The sequence below is a fragment of the Phaseolus vulgaris genome, chromosome 7 (genome assembly GCF_000499845.2).
Source record: "Phaseolus vulgaris cultivar G19833 chromosome 7, P. vulgaris v2.0, whole genome shotgun sequence".
NCBI lineage: Eukaryota > Viridiplantae > Streptophyta > Magnoliopsida > Fabales > Fabaceae > Phaseolus > Phaseolus vulgaris.
Genome location: NC_023753.2, coordinates 23501545 through 23521603, shown reverse-complemented (window position 1 = coordinate 23521603; position 20059 = coordinate 23501545). Strand labels below are relative to the sequence as shown.

Below are 20059 nucleotides of genomic sequence, written 5' to 3'. Positions count from 1 at the left end.
GTGCTATTATGCTCAGTGCAAATCCTGTTATGCACTCTAAAACGAAACACTTTGAACTGGACTTACACTTTGATCGTGATCAAGTTCGTAATCAGAAAATTCAACTTCTTCATCTTCCTGCACGCTTTCAAATTGTTGATCCCCTTACCAAGCCTATGTCTAGCATATTGTTTCTTTATGTACAGGATAAACTCATGATTATGGCTAATCCAACCATGAGTTTAAGGGGGTGTTTAAGGTACTCATATGTTACCCTATGTTTCTTTTATCAACACACTAATACATATCAGTTTATATCATAACCTTTCCTTGCCTCTCTCTCATCATAACAACATTCTTCCCGTGTGTATTCTTCCCTTTTGTGCATTTTTCTCCCTAGCTTCTTCCATTATAGCTTGTAAGATCTCGACCACGCAGCTAATCCAGCCAGTTTCGAACGGAGCTCTGGTACTGCGAAATTGTCGATTTATTTGGCGAATTCGTTCAACAGTTTGCGGCTGGAGGGGCACAAAACCGTGACGATTGAGATTCTACACCAGTTCAGCTGGGAGGTTCCGGATTGGGTGATTGTTCCCGGGGGCAATCTGGGAAACATTTATGCGTTCTACAAGGGATTCAAGATGTGCAAGGATTTGGGGCTTGTGGAGAAGGTTCCGAGACCTGTGTGCGCTCAGGCTGCGAATGCGAACCCTTTGTATTTTGTACTACAATAATGGGTGGAATGACTTTAAGGTTGTTAAGCCAACACTACTTTTACTTCTGCGATTCAGATCGGCGACCTCGTTTCCATCGACAGGGCGGTCCATGCTCTGAGGAATTAGGAGGGGATTGTGGAGGAGGCCACAGAGGAGGAACTCATGGATGCCATGAAGCAGGCTGATTCTACTGGAATGTTTAATGTTCGCACACTGGGTTGCTCTCACAGTTCTCATCAAGCTCAGGAATGTTGGCCTTATCGGAGCTGTGGAGAGGGTTGTGGTGGTCAGCACTGCGCATCGCTTGAAGTTTGCGCAGAGTAAGATTGATTATCTCTTTGGGGTCATTCCTGGAATGGGGCGTTTTGCCAACCCTCCCGTTTCTGTTGAGGCGGATTTTGGGTCGTCATGGATGTTCTTAAGGATTTCTTGCATGCCAATTCCCCCAACTATAACAACTCTAGACCCACTCCTGCTGCCAAGTAAGTTAAGCTTGGTTCGGCTTTCTCTGCTTACACTGTTTTAGCATCTTTCCGTTCTTCTCTTTTGATCCTTGTTGAATTTCCAAGATTAAGATTTCGTTCAAGTATATTCCAGGGCTTTCATTTCATCAATATGCTTCTGAATTCCGGTCTCACACATTGCATATTTGCATGCATGAAGACCAGGGCAAGTGAAGAATAGGAAAAATAGTACTCTCCCCTGTATATAGTAGCAGTTGCCGGGTACTTTTACAAGAGACTTTAGATGTTTGTTGCAACTGTAATCACCTCAAATGAATCTTGAATTTAAGCTATTGATAGTAGCTTAGCTATTGAGTTTTAGATTTTATACCATGGATTTTGCCTTTATATGTATGGATAGTTTTGTTGTTTTTTTATTTATTTTTCCAGAAACAATATCCCCTGAAAAGCCTAATTCCATGTGTTATAATTGAAATACATGTGTACGTAATTGAAATTTTGATTGACTCTTGGAAAATATTGCAATTCTTGCAAATGAAATCACATATATATATATATATATATTAATTTGAAAATTGGATAATTATGATAGTTTTATAAATTTTAATAAATTAGTAGGTGATATTATTTAGTAAGTGATATTAATTAGTAGGTGATATTAATTTAATACTTTCAAATTAAATAATAAAATATTTTTCTACAAAAATCTATAAAAATAGATGGTCATTTTATTTATTACTTTAATATATGTGTGGGCTAAGCTGCCTCTAAATATTTATTTTTCTATTATTTCGTAGTGTCCCCATATGCGACACTAAGTTTAATTATTTAATTTTATATTTATTATAGTGTTTCCCAAAGTGACACTAACTTTATATTTTTAATAACCTTGTGTTAGCTAAACCCACATTATAGTTTAAATAATAAATAATTTAGTTTACTTTATGTAGGCTAGAAGGACACTAACTTGCAAATAGTTGTGTCCCCTCATGTTCCCCCCTAATGTATTAGCAACCATTGAATTAGAGTTATTTTCTAATGTGACACTAAACTCACGCTAATTATCATTTAGTGTCTCCCTTTTAGTCTTTATGTGGGTTTTTTTTGGGAGGCTAAGATCATTATTTCTTGTAGTGGACATGTGTCCAAGTTCAGTTAGACCACTGACACTGACTTCTATGTTATATAGTCGGACCATCAACCTCTCTTATTTTATTTTCTCTCACAACATCAAGTGAAACCTGTGCACTCGTTAAAGTTCGTTAAAGTCAAATCTTCAATAGTCTTTAATTGACATAACAAACAATTCATTAATATGGTTACACATAATAAACATCATTAATTACAAATAATACTTGCCAAATTATCCTTAAAAAGAACCTAAAAATGTTCTCTTTCAAATGATCACATCAATCCACTTTAGCGGTCGAGTAAATGCATGGTCTGAATCATAACATTATGTATGATATTTTCAATACATGTTTTATAGCCCACACATGTAATTACAATACACATAATTAAATAAAATAATCAAATTATTATCAAAATGTTGATTAATAATATACCTGTAATACAAATAGACATCCTAAAAAATGCAATTATGATGAATTCCTTTCTTGCAAAAAAATATTAGACGTTTGATAAAAGGCTTTCAACCAAATTATATTCTCAATCATTCATGTATCATCTTCTACGTTGAAAAACCTCAAATACAGGATTTATTATTTGTACCATTAAGTTCTTCAAGTTTGTGAAAAATATCTTATAACACAACAGGATTGTTAGAAAACAATTTTCTTGTCTTGCATTCATTATCTCCTTCAAAATTAATTTTCTCACTTCCCATAGGAAGACCTAAAGCCAATCAAACATATAACACGATAAAACTTATTATTTTGTTATGAATCCTAAACTCCTATATTCCCATCACATCTGCTACATAATTCAAACATCAATGGGAGAAAAATATTTAACTTTCCCCCAAACTCAGACACAAATCAAAAGTAGTTTCTATAATGCCACTCTTATGGATGGTTGACATAATTTGACTAACTTTTCCAATCCATTTTATTTTACATACATGTCTGGTAAGAAGCAGAAAAAAATTGAAAAAGTTCCATTATGTTTAAGATATCATGCTTATCTCACTACACATTTGGAAAACTGAATTTATGTTAATACCTTTGTGTAAAGGATACGGATACCAGAGTTATAGAAGGATTATTCTAATATTAATTGTGTGTCTTTTCTAATTATCAGTTGTTTATCTTTATAGAGAAGAATAATTGAATGTCTTTTATAATTATCAGTTGTTTCTCTTTATAGAGGTGAATAACCTTTATTTTGTTTTTGTGTGTCATGATTCTAGTATTTAATTATTGATTTTTTTCCTCTTTAGTTCAACCTAGAATGAGTGTACTACTTGTATATATTCAGACCATTTATTTTGATTTCAATAACAAAAAAAGAGAGATATTCATTCTCATATCTTTTACCTTGCTTTTACTCTTTTGTTCTCTTTTATTCATCTTTGTTCTATTTGGTAATATGGTATCAGAGCTCTGGTTGCTACATTTATCTATGAGTGAAGTTGTTGATCCCTCACAAGATCTTTGTTCACCTTACCATGTTAGTTCATTAGATAATTCATCCTTGAATAGAGTTTACTCTCTCATTACACAACAAGAGAGGCAAGTTTTTGGTGATCAATCCAAGGCAATGATTGCTACTAGCAAAGGAGGTTATAATAACAATGCTACGACCTATGGCATGGGAGGTGGATATGGAAGAGGAAACTATGGAGGAGGATATACTTCCAAAATTTGCAGTTATTGTGGAAAGACAAGGCATACCATTGATACATACTATAAAAAGCGTGGTTTTCCACCTCATTTCAAATTTAAAAATCAGAACCATCATCAGAGTCATGCAGCCTTTCACAATACAAATTTTAACAATAATGAGCAGAATCATGAAGGTTCAAAGTTAGAAGTGGAGTCTCAACAAATTGGTTTTACTCCTGAGCAGTATCAAACATTGTTAACTCTTTTACAACAGGTTAAATCCAATGAGAATGTTTCTAGTCAAGTCTCTGCTATTCCTTCCAACATGACAACACAAACTGGTAATAACTTTATTTCTTCTTTTAGTTCTTGGATTATTGATAGTGGTGTTACTGATCACATTTGTTCATCCTTAACTTAGTTCACTTCGTATCATCAAATTGATCCTATTTATGTCAAATTACCAAATGGAAATCAAGTCATTGCCAATTATTATGGAAGTGTTTTTCTCAATCAAAATCATGTCATAAACAATGTTTTGTATATTCCTTGTTTCACTTTTAATCTTCTTTCAGTAACAAAATTGATTGATAGACTATCTTGTGTTCTTACCTTTGATTCTAATGGTTGTCACATTCAAGACAAAAACTCCTTGAAAATAATTGGTTCTGCTGAGATGCAAGATAGACTTTATATACTCAGGATCCCATCTTACAAGAAATTTCAAATTAAACCCCTTGAATCTACACACATCATCAATATTGTTAAAGTCAGTGCTAGTGATCTAGAAACCCTTTAGCATTTTCGATTAGGTCATATTTCAAATAAATTTATTGATGTTATCAAGAATAAATTTCCTTATGTTAAATATAACAAATCTTTTGTTTGTGATGTTTGTCATTTTGCAAAGCAAAAAAAGACTTTCTTTTCCTATTAGTACATCTAAATCAAAAAAAATGTTTTGATTTGATTCATGTAGATATTTGGGGACCATACTCAATACCATCAATTCATGGTCATAAATATTTCTTGACCATAGTTGATGACTATTTGAGGTACACATGGATTTTTCTTTTGAAACAAAAATCTGAAGTTGTTAAGGTTTTGGATCATTTTGTTATTTTTGTTCAAACATAGTTTGAGACAATAATAAAAATAATAAGAAGTGATAATAGAACTGAGTTTGTCATGACTAATTTTTTAGTCAGTAAAGGAATAATATATCAAACATCATGTGTCAATACTCCACAACAAAATAGTATAGTTGAAAGGAAACATGGTCATTTATTAGATGTAGCAAGAGCTCTTATGATACAATCTCATTTACCCAAAATTTATAGGTCATATTCTATGATACATGTTGCGCATATTATAAACATGCTTCCCACACCTATTTTAAACTATTCTTCTACTCATGAAATGCTTTTCAAAACTGATGTAGATTTTAATGGATTAAAGGTGTTTGGTTCTTTATATTATGCTAGCACTTTGTCAACAAATAGAAGAAAATTTGATCCAAGAGCATCAAAATGTGTTTTTATTGGTTTTCAAAGGGGGACAAAAAGATATATTTTGTTGAATATTCAATAAAGAGAAATTTTTGTGTCAAGGGATGTTGTCTTTTATGAACATGTTTTTCCATACCAAAGGGTTCAAGATACTAACAATGAAACTAATAGTTCTGACATTAATGATCAAATTTTGTTTGTTGAAGATCAATCTGTCTTAAGTTAGCCATCACAAGCCATTCTTGCACCTTGTGATAATACACCTTGTGATAATGTTGAAAATAGCAGTGATAATAATTGTGAGTCAGAAATTGAGGTTTCAGAAGAAGATTGTTCCCATATAGATCAAAACCTCAATGAAAATTATGATATAGAACAAAGTTCTAAATCAGATTCATCTGTTCGAATGAGCACAAGAATAAAAAGACCACCTGAGTATTTAAAGGATTATCATTGTAATCTTAATGTTTCCAGTGCATCTTCAAGAGTTAAATATCCTTTGAATTCTGTTTTGTCTTATAGCAATTTATCACCTTCTTACAAATCTTTTGTTATGTCTCTTTCTTCACATGTTGAGTCAAACACTTATTCTGAAGCTGTGAAACATGACTGTTGGAGAAAAGCTATACAATGTGAGATATCTGCTTTAGAGTCAAATCAAACTTGGGAGACTGCTATTCTGCCTAAGAACAAAGCTGCCATAGGTTGCAAATGGGTATTCAAAATAAAATATAAGGCTGATGGGACAATTGAAAGGTATAAAGCAAGGTTAGTGGTAAAGGGATATACACAAACATAAGGCATTGACTACCTTGATACTTTCTCTCCAGTAGCAAAGATGACCACCATAAGGTTGCTTCTTTCTTTAGCTTCTATTTATAATTGGAAATTGAAACAATTAGACATAAACAATGCCTTTTTACATGGAGATTTGAAAGAAGATGCATACATGGTTGCTCCTCCTGGATTGACTTCTATTCCACCAGGAAAAGTTTGTAAACTAAAAAAGGTTTTATATGGCCTTAAGCAAGCCAACAGAGAATGGTTTGCCAAACTGTCATCATTTTTGCTTTCTATGGGATATACTCAATCTATGAATGATCATTCCTTGTTCATTAATTCTTCTGAAGGATCTTTTACAACATTATTGGTATATGTGGATGATATAATATTGGCAGGAAATGATAAAGAAGAGATTGCATGAATCAAACAAGCCTTGAATCAGACATTCAAGATTAAAGATCTTGGGAATTTAAGATATTTTCTTGGTTTAGAACCTGCAAGAAGTAAGACGAGAATAATGGTAAATCAAAGGAAATATGCATTGGAATTATTAACAAATGCAGGTCTTTTAGCCTGCAAACCTGCACCCACTCCTATTGATAATCATGAGAAATTCTCTTCTACTGGAAGTGTTCCTTTCACAGATATTCAAGCCTACAGAAGATTGATTGGAAGACTTATGTATCTCACTAATACCCGACCTGACATAACATTTTTTGTACAACAACTTTCTCAGTTTCTTGCTAAGCCTACAATTGCTCACTATAATGCAGCGATTAGAATTCTCAGATATATCAAGGGGACTCCAAGTCTTGGTCTTTTTTCTCTTCCACTACCTCTGTTCATTTGAAAGCCTTTTGTGATAGTGATTGGGGCACCTGTAGTGATTCAAGACAATCAATGACTGGTTTTAGTGTGTATCTTGGGAATTCTCTCATATCTTGGAAATCAAAGAAGCAAGGAACAATATCAAAGAGTTCTTGTGAAGCTGAATACAGGGCAATGACCACTGTTACATGTGAAATTCAATGGCTAACTTATCTTTTTCAAGATTTCAAAGTTCCTTTTGAGCAACCATCTCTTTTATACTGTGACAATGACTCATCAAGATACATTGCAGCAAATCCAGTATTTCACGACGAGCGTACAAAACATATAGAAATAGATTGTCACGTGGTCCGAGAAAAATTAAAGAAGGGTCTCGTTCATTTGCTTCCCATTTCCACCACAGAGCAACTGACTGATATTTATACCAAAGCTTTAAGTCCTCAATCTTTTAAGAATATTTGTACCAAGCTGGGTCTCATCAATATTTGTTCCCCAACTTGTGGCGGGTATTAAAGGATACAAATACCAGAGTTATAGAAGGATCCTAATATTAATTGTGTGTCTTTTCTAATTATCAATTGTTTATCTTTATAGAGGAGAATAAGTGGGTGTCTTTTCTAATTATCAGTTGTTTCTCTTTATAGAGGTGAATAACCTTTATTTTGTCTTTGTGTGTCATGATTCTAGTAGTTAATTATTGATTCTTTTCCTCTTTAGTTCAACCTAGAATGAGTGTACTACTGGTATATATTCAGACCATTTGTTTCGATTTCAATAACAAAAAAAGAGAGATATTCATTCTCATATATTTTACCTTCCTTCCTTTTACTCTTTTGTTCATCTTTTGTTATCTTTTATTCATCTTTGTTCTATTTTGTAATACATTGACCGTCCATTCCTTTGTTAGACTTTTATGCACTATTTGACAATTCGTTATGTTACCAATACATGTAACATTCATATTCACAACACAAGACATGGAAATATAAATACATGATAGATGTTCTTTTCTTCCTATATTTACTTTATTAAATTGAGATCAAAACTAAAAAAACAATATCTAATCAATTAACATTAACCATTCTCATAATATGTTAGTGATATTTTTTTTAAATATAAACACATGGGAAAATCTAACCTTTTATCTCAAAGAAGCTATAAAATAAATCTACCATAAAATTGAAATTCACTGTCATTCTCTTCTACATTGGATGGAATCAGCAAATACCTATATTTATCTCTTATTTCTATACTTTGTTATATTTGGTATTTTGATAAATTGTTTTTCTACTTTGGGTTTGGTTTGGCTTGTCTACAGATTGGAGGAGTTTGTACAAAACATTCTAATAATAATATTTTAAACTAGGAATTGATCATAAAACATTATAATCATAAGTGTATGAAACAAAATTGTAGACATAAATTGAATATTACTATACAATATTAACTTAACCTAGTTCTAGTCTAAATTTATAAGTTTATACCTTTTGTTATGTGTGTTTTTTCTATTTATCTTCACATTCAATGGAAAAAGACATATATGAAGAAATAGATAAATAAAGCCGTCTTTTATGTCATTAAGGAATAATCATATTTGACAAAAAATCCTTCAATAAGAATTAGTGAGATATAAATTACTCTGTTGTTATTGTAGCTTTTGTTTTTTTTTTTTTTTGTAAATTGGGGTCTTGAAGACCACACCCATTAAGCTTTCAAAAGTAAGTTTTTTTTGTTGTGTTTTTGTTTCTAATAAGTTGTAAGTAATCATTATAGTTCCAATTGATTCTAGAAGTATATATAAACATTGGACATGCTTTCAGTGGTTAGATATCAAAATACCAAAAATTTCACAATACTCTGAACTTTCTCATGGATTCCAACAATAAGTAGGAGTTTGGATATTTCGAAAAGTCTTTATGATTCATTAGATATCGATCTTAAATCTTCTCTCTTCAATGCCATTTATTTTTATAGTTATTGGAATCTTGGCTATTACTTTTCCTGGTTGGAATGGTCAAGAGAAAATAAAGAGATCAATGGACATATTTATACGGGTGCCTACACTATTTATTGGGGGTGCCTACACCAAAATGCCACAAATTCGAGGAGGAAAAATATGTCTTATCAACAAAGCGCAAGGAGACCACCACTATAAAAGAAGTTGGAAAGCAAAGACAATGAAAAAGAAAATTAAAGATATCACGTTAGAAAAAAAAAATAAGAAAATCAAACCGCGTCACACGAAAAAATGAAATTTGGTGTACTTTTATCATTTTACACATCAAGATATCAAGTTGTGGTATGTTACATAATATATACACTCATAATTTTTCTTGCATAATTAATACTGACAATTTAAAATGTTGTATTTAATACTATCTTTTCATAAACAAAAAAGAGACACACAACATATTGATGTTAACAATTTTAAAAGATAAGTTATTTATCTCACTTTATCAATCAATTTGTGATACTGTATTATAAACACCTTTTTTCCTTATATATTTTTAAATACGTTATTTCTGAATTTTAGTTCTTAAAAATATTTTTTTAATTACTTTATATAAATATTTTTTTTAATTTAGTCCTTGATATATTATTTTTAATTCTTATAAATATTTTCTATTTTATTTTAACTTTTATAAATATATTATTTTGTTTTGGTTTCATAGGTTGATATGACATTTATAATTGAACCACCATTACCAAAAATTTAAAAATATAATAAAATAAAATAAAATAAAATACTCGTATTTTACGGCACGAGTATGTTATTTAAGTCGTTAAAATTTGAAAGGCACGTTGAATGTGGGTAATGGCAGTGTAGAAGCGAAAGAAAACGACGTCGCTTGGGGTGTGGTGAAATAAGGGACATTTTGTGCCCTACGCTAAGCAAATTTAAAACCCTGGTTTTGTTGTGGCGGCAGTGAGAGACGCGGAGCAAGGAGAATGGGAAGGTCGCGAAGAAAATACAAGCAATCGAGAACGAAGGTCCAAGTGGGTCTCCCGAAGAAAAACCCTAGGCTTTTCAAACCCTCTTTCTCTGTTCCACCGAAGCTCTTGCAATCCCTCGCCGATGAGCCCCAATGGGACGACCAAGGCACCGTTAACCACAACTACCACTCCTTCGGCGTTCTCTCCGACCCCAACTCCCTCTCCGAACCTTCTCCCGCTTCCCAATCCATCGATTCCGGCAGCGATCTCGAAGAAGACGGTCTCTTATTGCTCTCTCGCTCCTTTCCTCATCATATATGCATTGAATAAAACAATTCATTTTTTATTTGACGTTTTCGCACTTGCTAGTGTCACGAATTGTGTTGTTATTTTGATATCCGAATGATTATTTAGAGTTCTGTTTGGTTGGTGTAGACTTGAAATCAGCTCTAGGAAAGAAGCGAAGAGACGGGAGGAGTGCGCCTCCTCAGCCTCTCACTGCAATGCAACGGAATCATATTGGACGCCTCGTCAATAAATACGGAGATGATTATCAGGTTTGATATTATATTGTAATTATTCGATAATTTTGCTTTTTTTGTTATAGTTTCAGGTCTTGAGGTTGTTGTTCTGTTTGCAGAGTATGTTGATGGATAAAAAGCTGAATCCGATGCAGCATTCGATTGGAACTTTGCAGAAGCTATGCATTAGGTATCATATGTATCAACACAAGAACCCGCTCATTTTGGCCAAATGAAATGGTTGCATTCGACCCTTTCGCCAAATTTTTGCGACTGAGGTGTGATCTTTGAGAAATTTTGTTAGTGTTTTAGAATTTATAAATTATATGTGGATTTATGTTGTGCTGCTAACCTGTACCACTAAGATTATACTGCACATCTTTTGTGAAATTCAACTTGAAGTGGTTAAATATGATTTAGACTTGTGTTTAAATTAATTTAAGCTACAATACAGCAGAGTACGTGAATTTGGTTGAATTTCTAACAATATTTCTACGTGAAAAAATAAGGAAGAAAATTAAATGAGGGTATTCAATTAATTTAGTTGATGTAGAACCAATTCATATAAAAGTTTCATCTTAACTTATGTAAAGTACGATAAATTTATAATCAGGATAAAATATTTTTCGTGTTTTGACAATTTAGTATTATAAAAAAACTGAATTTTTTTTGTAAAAAATGACTATTTATATGTAAGATGTATTTTCGTTTGAGTTTTACTCAAATATGTTAACCAGTGAGGTAAATGCTTATCCGTATATTTTCATGTCAAAAAGATAAATAGCATGTTAGTTATTTACGTGTACAATGAATCAAGTAACTCTTTTCTCGAATTTTCTTAACTAAAATGATTTCTTTGAATGTAAAATGATCTCTTTGTTTAAAATTCAAACTCATAACTATTGACCAAAGACATTCTTCTATCCAGTGGCAAAAAAATTGCCAATCTTTGACCACACATATTTGTGTGTTGGTATCATTTAGGATTGGACATCTTTTTACCTAATTCTATGATCCATCAAGAGGAGGGCTTAACAGTTTTTAGGTCTAAAGAAAGACTGCAAAAATTTAATTGAATATAATATTTGTGTTTAAAGAAATTATATAAATAATATAAAACTCATGTAACATTAATTATCTTAGACTCTTCCTTCACCTCCTCCCCTGTCTTAACAGTTTATGACCGTTTAGGTTGGTGGTGATATTTGCTGTTGTGGGTGGCAGAGGTTGTCGTCAATGAGGATGGAAGAGGAAAAAAAACTCGTAACTCGAGGATTGTAACTCAACTCGAAAGAGTTACTATCTGACTTACTATACATAAGATAATTAAAAGTAGACTCATAATTCATGAAATGGTCCAAATACATAACATAATTAAAAGTAGATTTAACATAATGTTTAATACAAATAAACTATCCAATTAAATCATTCACACTAATCATAATAAGATAAATCATCTTGGTGCTCCAAAAAATCTTCATTTTCATTATCATCAATTGGAGGAACTTCCAAATCATCATCAATTGGAGGAACTTCCAAATCATCATCAATTGGAGGAACCTCCAAATCAATTGTTGCTCCTCTACTAGCATCATCTTCTCCAACTTCAAGTAATATATCTTCATCTAAACCATATAATGTTTCATTTTTCTCCAGAGTCCATACATCATCAGAAGAAAGATCATCAATAGTATATTTTTTTGTTTTTCTAACATCTTTCTTCTTCGTCAATCTTGAATTAGTCATCACAAACACCACATCATTCATAGTCATTTGGTGTAAACGATTTCTTTTCTTAGTGTGGACCTAAATAATTATAAAACTAGTTAACACATCATATGATCATCTAAAAATAATTATGAAATCACTCTGAATAATTTAAATTCTTACCCTTTCAAAAGCATTCCAATTACGTTCACAGCCAGATGAACTACAAGTCAAACTCAATACTCTAATTGTAAATCTTTATAGTTCTGGATGTTGATCACCATATGATTCCCACCATTGTGATGGAGTTTTGGTCTTGAGTCCAAGCTGAGCTAGTGGAGTACCATACAATTGGTCTTGAAACTCTCTAATTGAAGATCAATTTTACCCATCACATCAAGGTCTCCCACCAACCTCTCCAAACATTCATATAGCCACGTTTCACCTCATAATCAACTTTAAAGTCAGGATGATAGTGTAACATGGATTAAGATAATAGCTTGCAGCATGCAACAACCTATGCAATTGGTTGTCCAATCGATGATCAATGATTTCCCAAAGGGGAGTGTAGCTAAATAAGATAAAAATAAATAAATTAATCTCCAAAACAAGTCTATATATCTAATTGAGAAATCAAATATAGGTAAATTACCTTTTACTAACTCCATTGAAGAGATTTTGTAACTTCTCTTTTGCAATATCCATCTCCTCATAAATAAATCCCATGGCTGGTTTCTCATCTGAATCAACCATGCGCAACACTTTAATCAGGGGAAGAGCACCCCTCAAACAATTTAAAATGTTTTTCCAAAATCCCTTGTCTAATATAAAATTTTCCACCAACCCTCCATCTCTAGTTTTTGCAAACTGACTGGATTGCCACTCCGAGGATTTGAACATCTTAATAAGTGATCCTCTATTATCATTCAAGCATCCTAAAGTCAGATAAGAGGTGGCAAAACGAGTATTAGCTGCTCTTATCAAATCTTTTCCTTCACTATATTTGTGCAACAAGGAGATAAGACCAATTCTTAAGTAAATGTAGGTTGTAATTTTCTTACCATTGGCGATTGTGTCATGATGGAGTGGTATTTTCTTTTCAAAATCTTCCAGATCAATGCGAGCTGCACAAGGGTTCCAATACAACTTTTTCCTCTTTTGCATTAACAACTCCTCAACTGCTTTATAATTTGCTGCATTATCTGTTATAATTTGGATGACATTATTGTGTTCCACCTCTTCAACAATATCATCTACCATTTTGAAGATTTTTCAGCGGTCTTACATACATCAGATGCATCAATAGATTTCAAAAAGACAGTTCCTCTTGGACTGTTTACCAAAAAATTAAGTATAATCCTTCTCTTCCTATTCGTCCATCCATTTGTCATTATTGTACATCCAGTTTTTTTCCAAACAAGTTTATGTTCTTCTATAATCTGCTTTGTCTTCCCAACCTCTTGCTTGAAATACTTCACTATTATTTCATGATATGATGGTGGCTTTAATCCGGGACCATGTCTACCAATTAACTCAACCATCCTTTTAAATTCTTCATTGTTTGCTACATTAAAAGGAATAACATTATTGTAGAAAAACCTAGCCATCTCTTGAGATGCATCCTCTCTGTCATTCTTCTTGAAAATTGCATTAATTGTACTTTGAGTTCCCTTTCTTTTAAAGATATTTGATGAGTCCCTAATCTCTTCTCCACTTGATCTTTTCCTAGAACTTTCTTCTGACTGTCCAATATTACTCTCTTCTATAGAGGTTGATTTCCTTAACAAACTCAGTTGCAGATTAAGAACAATATCCAACATTGATTTTTTAACATCTTCCGACACCGATACACAAGCTCTCACATCCTTTGAAGTCCCTGCTAGAAGGTGCTTTAATCTGTAAACCCCTTCTGTCAAAACTTTTTCACAGTACTTACATTTTAATTTCCATGTTTTTCCATCAACAGACACACAATGTTTCCATGCTGGATCAGTTCTTCCATTTGCCATTATAAGTTATAACTTATAACCCGTGAACAGTGGCGGAGCAGAGCAGATCTCGCGATTTCTGGTGGAGGTTGTGCAACGGTCGTGGCAGAGGTAGTGCGACGCACGAGTATTGGCGAAGACGACCACGATCGACGAAGGCGAATGGCGAAGGCGCGAATGGAAAAGGCGGCGGCGACACGTAGCGCGGACGGCTGCGACGAAACAGCGACCACGATCGACGGCCAAACGGCGCGACATATGCACAAGTTCTTCAAATTAGGGTTGCGTTTTGGGATTATAGCGCTTGCTCAAAAGGTCTGGGGTTATACTGGTTATTAATACGAGCCTGGAATTTCTGGGAAAAGGTATACTACGCAAGAAGAGCTCCTCCCCTCTAGATCTTAGCTTAGGAAAAAAAAGTAGACGTAATTCGAAAAAAAATGAAGGTGGGGCTGGGCAGTAGCACCGAGATCTCATAGAGGAGGCATTTTTCTCGCGGGCTCCCTTTTAGATGTCTGAGAATCAAATTAGGGTTTTTAGGGTTTTTGTTTTGCCCGCGTCATGGATCGCGGAGGCCCATGGATCGCTCGATCCAACCCCTGGATCGTCGGATCGCTCTGATCCGCTGAGAAACCGATCCAGCCATTGATCCAACCCGTTTTCTGCATAAAAGATCGTAAAATCGCGAGTTTTACGATGTAAATCGCGATTTTAACAACATTGGTAAGGAGCAATTCTATGTTTTGGATGCTTGTAGTGATTATGTGGTTGTTAGCTAGATGGAGAGGCGGAGAGGTTGGAGACTTTTCTATTATGATTGGGACACCCGTGAAATGTTCTCTTTTAATTTAATTATTTTATTCTTTGCTAAAATAATGCATGAAGAGTTTATTTTGTCTTTTGTACATGTATTTTCTTCTTTCTCTGTCATATTGTATCAGAATACCTTTTCATAATATACATGAACAATTTACATTTTATCTTGGTGTGTTTTTGTTTTTAAACGAATGTTAGATGACATACTAACACTCTCTCGTTTCCGTCATCACCATCCTTTGCTCCGCCACACATCCAAACCCCACCACGCTCTTCCTCTATCATCATTGTTTCTCTGGCATCCTCCCCCGATGTTGTTAAAATCGCGATTTATAACGTAAAACTCATGATTTTACGATCTTTTATGCAGAAAACAGGTTGGATCGGTGGCTGGATCAGTTTCTCAGCAGATCAGAGCGATCCGACGATCCAGGGGTTGGATCGGGCGATCCATGGGCCTCCGTGATCCATGATGCGGGCCAGAAAAAACCCTAAAAACTTAAATAAACCCTGAAAACCCTAATTCGAGTCTCAGAAACCTTAATCCCAAAACGCAACCCTAATTTGAAGAACATGTGCCTTTGTCGTGCCGTTTGGCCGCCGATCGTGGTCACCGTTTTGTCGTCACCGCCGTCCGCGCTACGTGTCGCCACCGCTAGTGCCGTCGCCTTTGCCAATCATTCCTTCGCCATTCACCTTCGTCGATTGTGGTTGCCTTCACTAGTACTCGCGCGTCGCACTACCTCCGCCACGACCGTTGCACTGCCTTCGCCAGTACTCGCACGATCTGCTCTGCTCCGCCACTGTTCACGCACGATTTGCTCTGCTCCACCAGTGTTCATGGGTTATAAGTTATAACTTATAATGGCAAGTGGAAGAACTGATCCAGCATGGAAACATTGTGTGTCTGTTGATGGAAAAACATGGAAATTAAAATGTAAGTACTGTGAAAAAGTTTTGACAGAAGGGGTTTATAGATTAAAGCACCATCTAGCAGGGACTTCAAAGGATGTGGGAGCTTGTGTATCGGTGCCGGAAGATGTTAGAAAACCAATGTTGGATACTGTTCTTAATCTGCAACGAAGTTTGTTAAGGAAATCAACCTCTATAGAAGAGAGTAATATTGGACAGACAGAAGAAAGTTCTAGAAAAAGATCAAGTGGAGAAGAGATTAGGGACTCATCAAATATCTTTAAAAGAAAGGGAACTCAAAGTACAATTAATGCAATTTTCAAGAAGAATGACAAAGAGGATGCATGTCAAGAGATGGCTAGGTTTTTCTACAATAATGTTATTCCTTTTAATGTAGGAAACAATGAAGAATTTAAGAGGATGGTTGAGTTAATTGGTAGACATGGTCTCAGATTAAAGCCACCATCATATCATGAAATAAGAGTGAAGTATTTGAAGCAAGAGGTTGAGAAGAAAGAGTAGATTGTAGAAGAACATAAACTTGTTTGGAAAAAAACTGGATGTACCATAATGACAAATGGATGGACGGATAGGAAGAGGAGGACTATACTTAATTTTTTGGTAAATAGTCTAAGAGGATCTGTCTTTTTGAAATCTATTGATGCATCTAATGTATGCAAGATCGCTGAAAAAATCTTCAAAACGATAGATGATATTGTTGAAGAGGTGGGGGAAAATAATGTAATCCAAGTTGTAATAGATATTGTAGCAATTTATAAAGCAGTTGGGGAGTTGTTAATGCAAAAGAGGAAAAAGTTGTATTGGAACCCTTGTGCAGCTCATTGCATTGATCTGATGTGGGAAGATTTTGAAAAGAAAATACCACTCCATCACGACACAATCGCCATTGGTAAGAAAATTACAACCTACATTTACTCAAGAACTGGTCTTATCTCCTTGTTGCACAAATATAGTGAAGGAAAAGATTTGATAAGAGCAGCCAATACTCGTTTTGCCACCTCTTATCTGACTTTAGGATGCTTGAATTATAATAGAGGATCACTTATTAAGATGTTCACATCCTCGGAGTGACAATCCAGTCAGTTTGCAAAAACTAGAGATGGAGGGTTGGTGAAAAATTTGATATTGGACAAGGGATTATGGAAAAACATTTTAAATTGTTTGAGGGATGCTCTTCCCTTGATTAAAGTGTTGCGCATGGTTGATTCAGATGAGAAACCAGCCATGGGATTTATTTATGAGGAGATGGATATTGCAAAAGAGAAGTTACAAAATCTCTTCAATGGAGTTAGTAAAAGGTAATTTACCTATATTTGATTTCTCAATTAGATATATAGACTTGTTTTGGAGATTAATTTATTTATTTTTATCTTATTTAGCTACACTCCCCTTTGGGAAATCATTGATCATCGATGGGACAACCAATTGCATAGGTCGTTGCATGCTGCAGGCTATTATCTTAATCCCGTGTTACACTATCATCCTTACTTTAAAGTTGATTATGAGGTGAAACGTGGACTGTATGAATGTTTGGAGAGGTTGGTGGGAGACCTTGATGTGATGGGTAAAATTGATCTTCAATTAGAGAGTTTCAAGACCAATTGTATGGTACTCCACTAGCTCAGCTTGGACTCAAGACCAAAACTCCATCACAATGGTGGGAATCATATGGTGATCAACATCCAGAACTACAAAGATTTGCAATTAGAGTATTGAGTTTGACTTGTAGTTCATCTGGCTGTGAGCGTAATTGGAATGCTTTTGAAAGTGTAAGAATTTAAATTATTGAAAGTGATTTCATAATTATTTTTTAGATGATGTGCTAACTAGTTTTATAATTATTTAGGTCCACACTAAGAAAAGAAATCGTTTATACCAAATGACTATGAATGATGTTGTGTTTGTGATGACTAATTCAAGATTGACGAAGAAGAAAGATGTTAGAAAAACAAAAGAATATACTATTGATGATCTTTCTTCTGATGATGAATGGACTGTGGAGGAAAATGAAACATTATATGGTTTAGATGATGACATATTACTTGAAGTTGGAGAAGATGATGTTAGTAGAGGAGCAACAAATGATTTGGAGGTTCCTCCAATTGATGGTGATTTGGAAGTTCCTCCAATTGATGATAATGAAAATGAAGATCTTTTGGAGGACCAAGATGATTATTCTATGATTAGTGTGAATGATTTAATTGGATAGTTTATCTGTATTACACATTATGTTGAATCTACTTTTAATTATGTTATGTATTTGGGCCATTTAGTTATGTTATATATTTGGACCATTTCATGAATTATGAGCCTATTTTTAATTATCTTATGTATAGTAACTCAGATAGTAACTCTTCCGAGTCGAGTTACGATCCCCGAGTTACGAGTTTTTTTTTCCTCTCTGATCCGCCTACGAGTTACGATTTTAACAACATTGCTCCCTACACTATAATACAACAATTTGTAATAGCTAAAACTTCATAAATATGCAGTGTACAACAACGTAAACACAAGATTAGTTTGCTTCCACCCTTCATTGGTTGTCCTATTGTTTGGTGCTTGTAAACCCTTGTGACATCAACTCTAAAACTCTCTGCAAGTTATGCTTCAATTGCTGCATAATTAAGCAGTAAATATAACAAGTTTGGTTTGTTAAGCTGTTGTTACGCTCTTGTAGACCCTTAACAGACCAGATGATTTTGCAATATCTACATAATACAATTTGGGCCTTCTATACCGCCTTAGATAGCATAAGATAAAGCATAATTTAGCGCATAATATTAAAGCAAAACATTATTGACAATAGTAACCTATACAATGGGATTAAATTCAAAACCACAAAAAACAAACAGTGAATGATCAAACAGAATTTCACATGAGGCTTGTATACCAAACAAATTATTTTATTTCCATGTTAATGCAAATAAAGGGAGATAAAATTCAATCAAATAAAGAGAACTTAGCTTTCCTTACCTTGTGTTTCATCCATGCCCATGATTGGATTTGTGCCATGGTAAGAATTTCCTCAGCATCTATCTTTGCTTGATTGAAAATAGCCATGTTTTTATGTTTCCAAATACACCATAACATTGAAACCCATAGGCTTTTCCTAAAACTATTACCTTCCTTATTAAAGCAGATGCAGAAAAATTGCTCAAAATGATTAATTAGTTCATTGTGATACACCAAGCTAATCTCAAGCCACCTATTGCACATATTCCAAACTACAAAAGATACCTTACATGAAATTAGAATGTGTGATGTCGACTCCTCTTCCCTCCCGCATAGGGTGCGCAATGTATCCCTCAAGATAACACCCATTTTGTACAAGTTCTACTTAGTTGCTATCCTATTCAAAAAAGCCCTTCACACATAAAATTGAGTCGATGGCATAACCTTTAATTTCCAAAGATATACAAGTGACGCTGATACACCCCCGGTTCCATGATTTGCTAACTTTTTATAAGCGGATTTACCGAGAAATTATATGATGGGGCTCATTCCATAACCATAAATCCTCCTTATCTGGATGTAGGGGAACCTGTGAAAGACTTGCCAAAAACTCATCTACCAAAGGCTTTTCCTACTCGAACCACTCCTTTCTCCAACAAAAAGTCCACTCCCACCCCTCTGCAAACCATCTTCTGAATCTACCAATAGGTTCATTTTTAAGCAAGGAATTAGTGTAGATTCTGGGATATTTTCCTTTGAGCTAACAATTGACTAACTAGTCATCTTCCCAAAATTGGAACTTGGCCCCTGATCCTACTTGCCAAACCACATTTGAATTGAACCAACTACTACCTTGATCTGATAGGCTTAGTTTGGATAAATCAACCCACCATCTAAATTTATACTTATTACAAGCCTGTGTAACTGAGTTTACCTCCCTCCACGATCCATACTTCGATTCTAAGACCTCCTTCCAAAGGCCAGTCTCAGTGGATCTCATTCTCCATAACCATTTTTCCAACAATGCCTTATTAAACAATTCAATGCGTCTAATGCCAAGGCCATCCTCCTCTTTTGGTTTATAGATGTTCTTCCAGCTAGACCAACCTATTTTCCTTCCTTCGCACCCCAACCCATAAGAAGTTCC

At 34.3% G+C, this 20059-nt stretch overlaps 1 protein-coding gene, 1 long non-coding RNA gene and 2 pseudogenes across 2 annotated transcripts; 3 read left to right on the top strand and 1 right to left on the bottom strand.

Moving 5' to 3' along the window:
* The first annotated feature begins 202 nt into the window (after positions 1-202).
* Positions 203-1665, top strand: LOC137829757 (uncharacterized). The gene is made up of 2 exons (XR_011084079.1): positions 203-1177; positions 1293-1665. It is a non-coding gene; the product is annotated as an uncharacterized lncRNA (long non-coding RNA).
* An 8197-nt stretch (positions 1666-9862) lies between these two features.
* On the top strand, positions 9863-10953 carry LOC137828679 (nucleolar protein 16). Its single transcript, XM_068635352.1, has 3 exons — positions 9863-10275; positions 10431-10552; positions 10636-10953. The coding sequence occupies exons 1-3, from the start codon at positions 10011-10013 to the stop codon at positions 10750-10752; spliced, it is 504 nt and encodes a 167-aa protein (XP_068491453.1). The 5' UTR covers positions 9863-10010; the 3' UTR covers positions 10753-10953.
* A 997-nt stretch (positions 10954-11950) lies between these two features.
* On the bottom strand, positions 11951-14232 carry LOC137829280 (uncharacterized; annotated as a pseudogene).
* On the top strand, positions 13375-18188 carry LOC137830008 (uncharacterized; annotated as a pseudogene).
* Positions 18189-20059: the final 1871 nt, after the last annotated feature.